At 41.5% G+C, this 13567-nt stretch overlaps 1 protein-coding gene across 1 annotated transcript in view; it reads left to right on the top strand.

The window, feature by feature from the left end:
* LOC138785689 (D(4) dopamine receptor-like) overlaps nt 1-13567 on the top strand; it is a 25607-nt gene extending 12040 nt beyond the window's left edge. Inside the window, exons 2-3 of the mRNA XM_069961880.1 lie at nt 9885-10895; nt 12601-13567. Of these exons, the coding sequence (XP_069817981.1) occupies nt 9941-10895; nt 12601-12905 (1260 nt within the window). The 5' untranslated portion in view covers nt 9885-9940 and the 3' untranslated portion in view covers nt 12906-13567. The remainder of the gene's footprint in view (nt 1-9884; nt 10896-12600) is intronic.

Below are 13567 nucleotides of genomic sequence, written 5' to 3'. Positions count from 1 at the left end.
ATCCTCTGTGCTGCTGTGACCCTGCGACCTCCCCTATAAGATCAGCTCCCTCCTCTCCTGAAACAAGGTGGCAGTATGTTTATTGAGGGCAGTGGAGGTGGGGTGGACAATGCTTACTGGGAGCAGCAAGGGACCAAACATTATGTTTTTTGGGGCCAGCAGGGAGGGGAGGCAGGCAGTGTTTATTGGGGACAGCGTGAGGGGGGGCAGCGGAGTATAATGTGGGCGGGATGACTGGGGGGGGCCCAGGTTGGGTGGACAGCCCGGGGTCCAGGGTACATTTAATCCCTTACCGACATCGGGCGTAAGTATACGCCCCCGCAGGGTGGGCTTTAACGCAAACGGGCGTATACTTACAGCGGTCGGGGAAGATGGCCTTGTTGATGGCCTTGTCGAGGGGCCATGTTGCATTTAAAAGGCCCCTGTGTTGCCAAGACAGTTGAACCCCCCCACAAGTGACCCCATTATGGAAACTACACCCCTCAGGGAATGTAACAAGAGGTGTAGTGAGCATATGGACCCCACTGGTGACGGGCACAAATGTGGAACAATATGGCGTGAAAATGAAATATTACATTTTTTACACTATAATGTTGGTTTAGCCTTAAATTTTTCATTTTCACAAGAGGTTAAAAGAGAAAAAAACACACAAAATGTGTAGAGCAATTTCTCCCGACTCCCCACATGTGGACATAAAGCGCCATGTGGGCGCAGGGCAAGCCTCCGAAGGGAAGGAGCGCCATTTGGATTTTGGAGGTTGGGTTTGGCCAGAATGGATGATGAAAGCCATGTCGCATTTACAGAGCCCTCGTGCTGCCAAAACACTGGAAACCCCCCACAAGTGACCCCATTCTGGAAACTACACCCCTCAAGGAATCTAACAAGGGATGCAGTGAGGATATGGACCCCTTGATGATGGGCACATTTGTGCCGTGAAAGTGAAAAAATGAAAATTTTCACTTTCACGTCACATTGTTCCACATTTGTGCCCGTCACCAGTGGGGTCCATATCCTCATTGCACCCCTTGTTAGATTCCATGAGGGGTTTAGTTTCAAGAATCGGGTCACTTGTGGGGGGTTTCCAGTGTTTTGGCAGCACAAGGGCTCTGTAAATGCGACATGACCCTTGAAATCCATTCCAGTAAAATCCAGCTTGCAAAGGCCAATTGGCGCTCCTTCCCTTTGGACGTTGGACGTCCACCACATTGTTCTGAAAATCTGTGAAGCACCTGTGGGGTCCAGATGCTCACTGCACCCCTTGTTACATTCCTTGAGGGGTGTAGTTTTCTAAATGCTGTCCCTTTAGGGGTGTTTTTTAGGTTTTGGCACCCCAGAGCCTCTGCCAACCTGAAGTGGTACAGTCAAAAATGACCAAATATAACGGAGGCGTTGAAATTCACTAGGCGCTCCCTTATATCTGAGGCTTGTGGTTGCGTCAAATAGCGCAATAGGGCCACATATGGGGTATTTCTATAAACTGCAGAAACGAGGCAATAATTATTGGGGTGCATTTCTCTGCTAACATACAGTTATCCCGGAGGAGCGATCTCCGTTTCTGAAGCCGGCCGGGGACCACTCCAAGATGGCGCCGTCCCCGACTCGGCACTCGTTTACTTCCGGCTGCAGCAGCCGGAAGTAAACGAGTGCCTATCTCATGGATCTCTGCAGCATATCTATGCTGCAGAGATCTCTATGAGAGATCAAAGCACTTATACTAGAAGTCCCCTAGGGGGGCTTCTAGTATAAGTGTAAAAGTAAAAAAAAAAGTGTTGTTAATAGTAAAAAGCCCCCTCCCCTAATAAAAGTCTGAATCACCCCCCTTTTCCCAGGTTATAAATAAAAGTAAATAAATAAATAAATAAACAAACATGTTTGCTATCGCCGCGTGCGTAATCGCCCAAACTATTAATTAATCACATTCCTGATCTCGTACGGTAAACGGCGTCAGCGCAAAAAAATCCCAAAGTACAAAATTGCGCATTTTTGGTCACATCAAATCCAGAAAAATTGTAATAAAAAGCGATCAAAAATTCACATATGCGCAATCAAGGTACCGATAGAAAGAACACATCATGGCGCAAAAAATGACACCTCACAAAGCCCCATAGACCAAAGGATAAAAGCGCTATAAGCCTGGGAATGGAGCGATTTTAAGTGACGTATATTTGTTGACAATGGTTTAAATTTTTTACAGGCCATCAGATACAATATAAGTTATACATGTTACATATCGTTTTAATTGTAACGACTTGAGGAACATATATAACAAGTCAGTTTTACCCCAGGGCGAATGGCGTAAAAACACATTTCCCCCAAATAAACAAAATGCTTTTTTTTTTTCAATTTCACCACACTTTGAATTTTTTTCTGGTTTCGCAGTGTACTTTATGCAAAACTTCAGCCTGTCATTGCAAAGTACAATTAGTGACGCAAAAAATAAGGGCTCATGTGGGTTTCTAGGTGGAAAAATGCAAGTGCTATGGCCTTTTAAGCACAAGGAGGAAAAAACTAAAACGCAAAAATCTAAATTGGCTCTGTCCTTAAGGGGTTAAAATCCATTCCTGTCAGATAAATCTCTCTGTGCAAAGGCACCTTCATGCAATTACATACTGGCAGCGGGATTGTCATCCCGCTGCCAGTATGTAAGTGTCGGCCGTATTAACCCCCGCCGCCCGGGATCATACATTACCGGCACCACGTTCCGGCGGCATCTGAGGCTCCCGGTGGTCCCGCACAACCAATCAGTGCACGGCCCCGCCACAGTCACTGATTGGCTGCGTGGGACCTCCGGGATCCTGGAGCCTCAGATGCCTCCGGATCGTGGTGCTGGTAATGTATTATCCGGAGCGGCAGGGGTTAATGGGGCCAGCACTTACATACTGGCAGTGGGATGACAATCATGATGTGATGTAATCACATTGGAGTTCACAGGGAAGAGATCCGCTGCGGATTTAGCTGCGAGTTTGCAGCGTTAAATCCGCTGTGGATACGCCCATGGGTAACCCATTTAGATTACTAGACAAGCAGTTGGAGTGGGACTTGCAGTTGTAAGGCTGAGTTCACACTACATTGGAGGCTTTATTTAGAGCCACAGTCATTAAAGGGGTTATCCAGCGCTACAAAAACATGCCCACTTTCCCCCTACTGTTGTCTCCAGTTTGGGTGGGGTTTTGAAACTCAGTTCCATTGAAGTAAATGGAGCTTAATTGCAAACCGCACCTGAACTGGAGACAACAGTAGGGGAAAAAGTGGCCATGTTTTTGTAGCACTGGATAACCCCTTTAAGTCTGTTTTAAATTATCACAGTAAAAAAAGTAGCATGCAGCGCTTTTTTTCTGTTGTCTCAAGACTCCAGTAATTAGAGGGACCCAAGGGCAAAAACCAGATGAATGCCATTATAGTCAGTGAGGTCTGTTGGGTTCTGTTCTTGTCTGTTGGCACTGACAAACGTAGATAAATGGACTCTGCGACAAAGGCTCTGACATGGTGTGAACCAAGCCTGGATGAAAAAAACCCCACCTGTATTATGCCAGTGTAAATCTTGCCTATCTGTATATGTGTTGAAACTCCTACAATGTAGATATCTATGTATTGTGTGGGCAGATATCTGTATGTGGAGCCCTCTACTGCCCCTGCTGGTGTCTACAGTCTATAAAAGGCAATTAAAGACAGCTGGGAGTCTTTTATTACCCAGACTCCCTCTGTGTTTTAGGTAAGGACTTCATGTTCACAAACAGAAAGTATCCCTGTTTGTTAATCAGAATTACTTGAGAACCATAAATACAAAACCTATGCAGAGCTTTTATATATATATATATTATATATATATATATATATATATATATATATATATATATATATATATATATACACACACACACTGAGAATTTAGGCTTTATTTTATAATTTGTGGAGGGAGTGTTTATTCCTGACTGGATCTCATCCACTAAACTAACAAGCTTTTGTGCTGATCCCTCATACAAAACTGAGGTGTGTGTTTTTTTTTTTTTGTGTGTGTGTGTGTGTTTTTTTTTTACTATTATGTATTCTATGTATTTGTAGTGTAGCTTTTTAGGACTGTGTTTACACATTGCAGCTTCTGCAATGCATCATTGCATTGCAGCACTGTATAATTTCTGTGAAGATACTGCAGTTCTGCCACAGTACTGAGGCTCAGAGTGTGAATACAGCCTGATTTAGTTGTAGTCTGCAGAAACTCACTATGTAAAACTCACAACTGCCACAGTTGTCATTGTGTGTGAAAGTAGCCTTGACCTGATAGGAAATGTCTTCAGTGGGTGTGAAGACCTGTAAGGGTACAAACACACACACCGTATACGCAGTGTATTTTCTGCTGCGATACGCAGCAGATTAAATCTAAATAACTGAACACCGTATCAAATCTGCACCACCAAATCTGCTACAGACTTGCTGCGTATATGGTGTGTGTGTGTTTGTACCCTAAGGGTGCCTTTCCACAGAGAGATTTATCTGACAGATTTGTGAAGCCAAAGCCAGCAATGGAGAATCTCTTTTCTGTATGACCTGTTTGGTTTAGTCTGTTTTGTGGCTTTGGCTTAAAAATCTGTGTTAAGGCAGCCTTACAGAACTCTGCATTTGCACTTCAGGAGCTCGGAACAGCCTCTATGATGTCTTGCATTGTAGAGTTAAAGCATTTTTCTGTTATGGAAACACACAGATATAGGGAAAGTAATTGTGTATCCTTGGGGGGGGGGGGGGAGGAAGAGGTATAAAAAGTAGGATTTTAGGAAACTGGTGTTTTTGTTTTTTGTTTTTCTTTCCTTCATAAATTTGCATATCCACAATGAAAATGAGACCGTAGGAAATTGGCACAGTTGAGGGTTCATTCACACACATTAGATTTGAAGCTTCCGATATTAACCCCTTAGTGACCGCCGATATGGCTTTTTATGGCGGTCACTAAGGGGTTAAGGAAACCAAATGACTTAAAACAGCATAAAATCTGCAGGTCCGGTATGTGTCAATGGACCTTTGGGCTACGTTAACACACACTTAGTATTTTTTCAACAAAAAACAGGTGTGGGTTAAAAAGAAACTGTGCAATCTTTCCATTACAATTTTGCTCTCAGTTCCACTCCCCATTTTGGCTACAAATACTGACCAAAATACTATGGGGGAGATTTATCAAACATGGTGTGAAGGGAAACTGGCTCAGTTGCCCCTAGCAACCAATCAGATTCCACCTTTTATTTCCCAAAGAAACTGCGAGGAATGAAAAGTGGAATCTGATTGGTTGCTAGGGGCAACTGAGCCAGTTTCACTTTACACCATGTTTGATAAATCTCTCCCTATGTGTAAACATAGTCTTAGGGCTTATTCCCACGTTCCATATTTTACAGACGGGGAAGCCTTGTAGTGGAGTGTTATCATGTGGGAGCAGGGAAACTGTTTGACTCTTCCAGGTTCTGTCACTACAGTGCCACAGAGATTCCGTTTCCCTGCTCCTGGCATGATATTGATATATCCTGCTAGGCGGGGAAAGACTCCACTACAGGGCTTCCCCGTCTGTAGCATCCCCAATATATGGGACATGGGAATAAGCTCTCAGTGTGGATTTTCTGCTGTAAACTTTGGTGCAGAAATGCTGTTTTTGGAAAGCAGAAAACCTGAAATTTCCCTGCCCCCCAGCACACACAGCAGAAATGGACATACAGTAGTTCTAGAATCCATGTGGATGTTTGCTGGAATATTTTTTTTTCTGCCGAATGCGGATGAGATTTCTACAAATCTAATGCGCTTTGCATTTGGATCCACTCCAAGTTTTGTGTACAAAGAAACTTAATCAGAAACTGCCTACAGAAGTCAAGACTGTATACACATTTCGTGTTTTTTTTTCTAAAAACACTGTGCAGCCAGGAGTTAGCTGGGAGTCAGTAGGGATAACACTATACCTTTGTTTAGGCTTTTTTCACATTTTTTGTGTTTTTAGGTTCAGTGGAAGTTTTTGCGTGCTGCGTATTTGCTGCGTATCGCAGCAGTAAATATGCTGCGTATACGGTGTGTGTATTTATACCCTAAGGGTACAAACACACACTGCTTATACGCTGCATATTTACTGCTGCGATATGCAGCAGATACGCAGCAGATTAGATCTAAATAACTGAACACAGTATCAAATCTGCTGCGTATCTGCTGCGTGTGTTTGTACCCTAAGGGTACAAACACACACACACTGTATATGCAGCAGATTTGATGGTGCAGATTTGATGCTGTGTTCAGTTATTTAGATCTAATCTGCTGCGTATCGCAGCAGTAAATACGCTGCGTATACGGTGTGTGTTTGTACCCTAAGTATGCATTTAGAAACTTCTAGAACAAATGACACACTGTGCACAGGAAGGCACAAGGATCTTTTGATGTTCACCAGGGGGACATTCCTAATGTTGGCATATTTGTCATGAAAGGACAGCTGTTTAAGTTGTACAAAAGATTAAAATGCCTGAAAAGTGTTAAAATATAGTGTTAAAGAAAACTTCAGTAACTACAGTGAAACCAAGATGCCACTTCATTCCAGCACGTTTTAATAAGTACCTCTCCTTGTATTGACTGTTAGAGTAGTTTCCACATTGTAGCATCTTGATGCTGTTAATGTATTGACTAGAGATGAGCGAACCTGGAGCATGCTCGAGTCCATCCGAACCCGAACTTTCAGCATTTGATTAGCAGTGGCTGCTGAAGTTGGATGAAGCCCTAAGGCTATGTGGAAAACATGGATATAGTCATTGGCTGTATCCATGTTTTCCAGACAACCTTAGAGCTTTATCCAAGGTCAGCAGCCCCAGCTAATCAAATGCCGATCGTTTGGGTTCGGATGGACTCGAATCCGAACCCGGTCCGCTCATCTCTAGTATTGACTGATTTTTCACACCAGCAGTCGCTGTCTCATCGATTTTCTTTACCTCTATAGGGTATGTTCCCACTACAGAGCCTTTAAAGGGAATCTGTCAGCACCTATGGAGGGGAAGTGGTGATGGCTTTGTGTCGCACTTTGGCCCGCCTCACCACTACCTCCTCCCAGCTTGTATTGAATATTCATGGCATGAAGTTCTGCCTGTCCCATAGACTCAATGATATTCGCCGGCAGATATTTACAGATATTCTGTAGTGTGCACATACCCTAATGTGATACAGGAGTTTTCCCATCTGGGAAACATAGAAGATTGTCTGCAGAAAAAGACCATTTGGTCTATCTAGTCTGCCCTTTTTAGTATTTCCTTCCTTATTATCTTAGGATAGATATGTTTATACCAGGCAGGTTTAAATTGTGTTATTGAAGACTTACCTACCACATAAATACAGGTCTTTCCCCCTTCTCCTGATCAAGGGTTTCCGAGCCCCCTCTGCCCTGCTTGTAGAGGCCAGAGGTAGTCAGAAGCCAGAACCACCAAATGGGCTGTTTTATGCAGGTTACATAACGCCCACAGAAGTTAGAGGGGTTATCCAGAATAAAAAATAAAAAAGCACTTTCTTTTCAAAATGGCACCACCACTTTTGTCAGGTTGTGTGTAGTAGTACAACAAAGCTCCACTTCAATAGAACTGACCTGCAATACCACACTCAAACTGGGAACAAGAGTGGTGGTTTTCCAGATTTTACTGCTCAAAATGGTCCTAAATACTGCGTGTGAACATAGCCAAAGGCTGGAATCACAGGCTGAGGAATTAATGGAAAACTAAAGTATACTGTGGATTTTAAAGTGTCCCTATTAGAAAAAAAAAAACTTACAGTATGACGTGTCAAAGGCATGTGAAAAGTCTTTTTCCATCTTTTTCCGTCTTTTTTCTTCATTGATTACAGGGAAACTTTTAAAACCTGCGTATAAGTAATAAAACAATAAGTTTACCACAAGTTAGGTAGAGGACTGGAGATGCGCATTGAGTAGAGATTAGCTGATTTACAGTAATAATGAAGTGCTTCATTATCTCTGCAATCCGCTCATCAGCCGGCTCCCTTTTAACTGACTGCCGTTCCATGTGGCTCCTCCCAGGGTACTGGAAAACGTTGGATCCAGTCCTGGGAAACTTCTCCCAGTTTCCCAGGACTGGATCCAGCTTTTCCCAGCACCTGGGACGGAGCGTCAGTCAGTTAAAAGGGAGCCGGCTGATGAAGTGAAGTGCAGATCTTTAATCTGCTCATTATTACTGTAAATGAGCGTATTACCAATGACTAGGATGGGCCTGTACTGTTAATGGACATTTTAGTACCGTGTTTATTTTTTTTATTTTGCCTATTAGGAAATAACCTAATAATACTCTTACAGCAGACTGAAACAGTATTAACCTAGTGTAATAATACAAGCATATAGACAAATACCCATACATTATCAACTAAAACTGAAAGCGTACTTGTCATTAGGAATCGCTAAGCAATCGGTGTGCAGACGCCCTTTCTGACGAAATATTGGGTTACTGTGGATACAACCATGCCAGGTGAGTTCCGTTCACAAGTCCTAATGAATCAGAATAGGGTTTGTGTCTGGAACTCTCCCGACATGGTTGTATGCATAGTTGCTCAATCTTCCGGTGGTAGAAGCGGCTGCACACCAATCAGGTGAATATTCCTAATGACATATATGCTTTGAAGGGTACCTGTCAAAACTTTAATAACCTAAATCAATAGTAGATGTGATATAAAGAATATTTGCAATTTACATTCATTATTAGAGATGAGCGAACCTCGAGCATGCACGAGTCCATCCGAACCCGAACTTTCGGCCTTTGATTAGCGGTGGCTGCTGAAGTTGGATAAAGCCCTAAGGCTATGTGCAAATCATGGATATAGTCATTGGCTGTATCCATGTTTTCCAGACAACCTTAGAGCTTTATCCAAGTTCAACAGCCACCACTAATCAAATGCCGAACATTCGGGTTCAGATGGACTCGAACTAGAATGGATCCTTTGGGACAGTCAGATGTTCAAGTGGGAGCGTGCATAGAATCTGCCGGAGCTTATCCGTGCCATTTCCATAGTGTGCAAGGGCCCTAAGGGCCCTATTCCACCGGACGATTATCGTTCGCATAATCGTTAACGATCTCAAACGACCGCTATTGCGAAAAACCTGAAAACGTTCACTCATTTCCATGGAACGATAATCGTTACTTATGATCGTATTTGCGATCGTTTTTTCTTCGCTATTGCGTTCGTATCTACTGCGAACCACCGAACGACGTCTTATTCAATGCTAACGATTTTCGAACGAGCAACGATAAAAATAGGTCCAGGTCTTATAAAGTGATCAACGATTTCTCGTTCGGTCGTTAATCGTTCACTGCATTTCAACCGAACGATTATCGTTTAGATTTGAAAGATTTAACGATAATCTGAACGATAATCGTCCGGTGGAATAGGGCCCTAAGAGTCTAAACACAGGAAGTCCCATGTTTCCCAGGTCACCTGCGTGCTCACAGAGAAGGCAGTCATGTGATTGACAGACACATTGAGCCGTGACATTCTGGTTGGGACTTCATGCATTTAGACTTTTTTTATCTGCATTTTTTTGCAACTTGTACAAGACTAAGAAGCTGCCTTCAGGAGACTGGACCTGGATTTCCTAGATTTCTGGTAAATATAGATTTGTTTTACAGCATAACAAAAAAATGAATATATATTACAAATACGCTTTATAGAACATCTACTGTTGATTTAGGGTTTTCAAGTTGTATTTAAAGGTATTAATCCCTAAAGGGATGATAAATGTCTATGTCCAGAGCAGGGAAAACTTAGAAAGCAAATAAGGGCTGCAGCCCCCTCTATCTGGCGTAGGGGGGTCATCACATTTTGCAATCACCCTATTACAATAAATGTCCATAGAATTATGACACTTATTTCGTATTGTATTGTAGGGTGGGAATCCATCTCCTGAATTTGGAGGACCAGACTACAAATTTCTCCTACAAATATGCTACCCGTTTTGCTCAGGGCCTTGGCAAACACATCAGCCTGGAATACAAGCACCATGGAGGTGGATCAGGAGCGCATGACAGAAAGGTGGTGGTGCCCTGATAGTAACCACTCACTAAAAGTCGGCATTGTCACAGCACTGGGCTGTCTAATCATCTTGGGGAACTTTTTTGTTCTGTTAGTCATAGCGTCATCTGTTTCTGGCTGGTCCAGTAATAGCCGGTATATTCTTATCTCATTGACTGGCACAGATGTCACATTGGCCTTAATAGTGGTCCCACTCAATTTATATGGCAGCCTGGTTCTAGAACCTGGGGATGAAGAGGATATCGATTCCACCCTTGGGTCCTATTGTCACATAGTGGCTTTTCTCAATTCATCTGTGTTTGCATCATCAATATATTCCTTGGCAACAATCAGCTTAGAACGCTATGTAGCAGTTTTTTTCCCTCTACACTACAACAGAGTAATGAGCCGCCGCCGGGTCAAGTTATTGATAGCCGCTGCCTGGTTGCTGCCACCAATCTTCTTATTTCCCATTTCCATTCCTGGTGGGAGAGTAATACATGTGTATTTTTCCCGGGCCTCTCTTATCTGTAACCCAGATTATGCCAGCAATAAGATTTACTCTCTACTTCTCACAACCATCATCTTTTTCCCTTGCTCGGCTATAGTCACATTTGCCAACCTTCGATTGTGGCTGGTGGCAAGAAGGCAGAGCCGAAGGATGAGTGTGTGTTTATCTGGCAGAAATCAGAAGCCGGAAATTACCACAGTGAGTGAAAATGTACCTTCTGTTAAAATGTACGGAACAAATAAAAGTCTGAGTGTAACCAAAGAAGCCGGAGAAAAAGGACCAAGAAAGGGAGATGCTGCATCCAGGGTCCTGGTTCCAGTAGTCTGCGTATTCTATGCATGCTGGACACCATGCATGGTGACAATTCTGTATAATGGTAAGACGCATAATATAGCTTGTTTAATTTGTCCTCACTTTAATCTTACTGCACTGTTCATTTTGGGTTTGCCATCAGGTAAACCCCATATGATCACTGCTTTGAATGCTTCCACACTAACTTGTGCAATTCTGCATATAGAATTTGCCGATTTATTACATTTATGACTTAGTGGGCACCACACATAAAAGTGTTATATATAATTTTTTTTTATTTTTAGAATGCTATTGTTTTTCAACAACTAACATTGTCTTACATTTTCTCATCCTATGCATATCTCCATCTGCTGAGTAATGTACCTGCTAAAGCTTTACATAAATTGTTTGACCAGGTCTAGCAAAAGGCCAGCTTCACACGAGTTTTAGCATATATAATATTTTTTTTATTAGACTGGAAGGCAGAACAGGATGAGGCCCCCAATACCACGGGGGGAAAAGGAGGGGAGGACAGAGAAAACAAAGCTACCCCCCAAAAAATTTTTTAAAAAATTATGCAGATTTTGCTGGCGCTTTAAACCGCCACACTCCTGGGCCTATCCACTGCTATCTCTGAAATGACTGCATTTACCCACTCCTAGCCTGGCAGTGGGTCAGTCTATTTATCTACTTGTAAGATGCTTTATTTTTATATCCCAAAAAAGCAGGATCACCTTTAACACCTTTTAACTACCTTAAAAAAATAATAATAATAAATAAATAAAAATAATCTATAATAATTAAAAAATACATACACCTACACACATAAAAACACCCCCAAGATGGGGAACCCTGATCCCCACCATTTCAACATATTTATTACAACTATAAATCCTGGCCTGATGACAGGTCTGACCTAAAATGAAGGCATAGATCCCTGTAATGCTTTCAGTTTCAGTCATTAGACTTAGTGGGACATTTACTAAGGAGTCTAATCAGTTCAACTATTCTAATGGGGATTGGTGTGTATTTTGTTCTAATATCTTGTGACTGATAACATTAACATGTAGCACTGCTATAGTAAATGCATCTAAATAAAAAGGCGCAACTATGAAAAAATTGTGCAGTTTTATTCACCTGGTTCTGACCAGATGTAAGCTTGCGCCTATTTTAGGCGATTTTTTTTTTTTTTTTTTTTTTTTTTAGAAAGTCGCAAATGATAAATTGGGCGCTAATCCCGGATTATGCGAACTGTTGGTTGAATACTTAAAACAGGCAGATTAAAAAAAAGTCTCATTTAAAAATGTTCACCTGTCGAATACTGGTTCATAAATAGAACTTAGACCAAAAATGGGTAAAAAATGCAATTATTCTCCAAAAATTAGGTGCAAACCCCTTGATAAATGTCCCCTTAGTGTATTTAGCTAAAACTAGAAGTGGGTTCAGAGTCCAGAAAATGATGTAAATATTTTTTATTCTAGTTTGTCTGTCCGTTTCTCTCCTGATTTTGTCCAAATATTTTGTCAAATACTGAACAACAATATTGATCAAAATGCTGATATTAAGGTGTCTATATTAGACTAGGTTCATACTATTATGACTGTTGCAGGTCAATTTCTGGGATGGGAAAACAATCTGTCACATGTGGATGATTTTTGTAAAATATCATGCACATGCAGTAATCTGTAGTGACTTTTCTGTGTACAAATTCATATCTGTATCCTGATGTGTGTTGTAAAATTTTATAAACCTATATCCTTTAGAATTTTTTTTTCTTTCATTTTTGTTAGCTATTACCCATGAGCGAGTCCCTGAATGGGTGGAATTTGTGTCGTTGTGGCTTCCAAGTGGAAATGGCTTCCTTAACTGCTTTGTTTACTTCTGGATCAACAGAAGCTTTCGGCATAAATTTCGTCAACTTGGCCGGAAACTCTTTCCATGGAGATGGTGCTGTTGGTCTCACCGGAAAAGTGGTAAAAGGAAGCCCACTTTTCATGTCCCACATACTAATGCAATAGCTGCTTTACAGGAAAGGTCATGTAGCATGTCATCAACTTGTATGCTTCTTCCCCAAGCAGAGGACTCTGTTTTATGAGAAAACTATTTATATGGCGGTTTCTTATAACCAAGAAATGCACTTTAACCACGGAGCACTTGCCCGGTAATATGTAAAAATCTCTTATTTATTCACTGTTTAAAAATCTAACTATTAAATAATATAAATTGCTAACAGCTTGCCTGGTTGTACAATAACATATAGTATAGGATCAAAGACACTGGGCAATAAGATGCATGTACAAAAACTTTCTTAAAAGGGAAGGAAAATCCTTTAGTCTCTATTTGGCATGTCATATGAATATGTTCCTTCACCTTGGACCTGCTATTTCTTAAACATGGCAGTGAATGAGTTTGGATGATTTACCCTTTTTCAATGTATGATAAATAGGATATATGTATATATGTTTTTTTCAGACTGTAGTAATGCAGTCATAATGAAATAATGGGTCATGTGAATAATAATTAAAAATAGAAAAAAATCATATACACTAAAAAAATTTGGAGAAAAAAAAGGTTAAACACATTAAATACTTATAAACCTGGTTAGTGGCATTGTAGCCTGTCCATAGTTTGGTGCTGGCTCAAACTCCCAGTGTGTGGCAATAAGTGCCTTGGATATCTGTTGTCATGAAAAGAGCTGAATTTTGATTTTATTTAAAGTGACTCTGTACCCACAATCTCCCCCCGCCCCTCCAAACC

This window comes from Dendropsophus ebraccatus, chromosome 3, assembly GCF_027789765.1.
Source record: "Dendropsophus ebraccatus isolate aDenEbr1 chromosome 3, aDenEbr1.pat, whole genome shotgun sequence".
In the NCBI taxonomy this organism is placed as follows: domain Eukaryota; kingdom Metazoa; phylum Chordata; class Amphibia; order Anura; family Hylidae; genus Dendropsophus; species Dendropsophus ebraccatus.
This window is presented reverse-complemented; position numbering and strand designations above follow the sequence as displayed.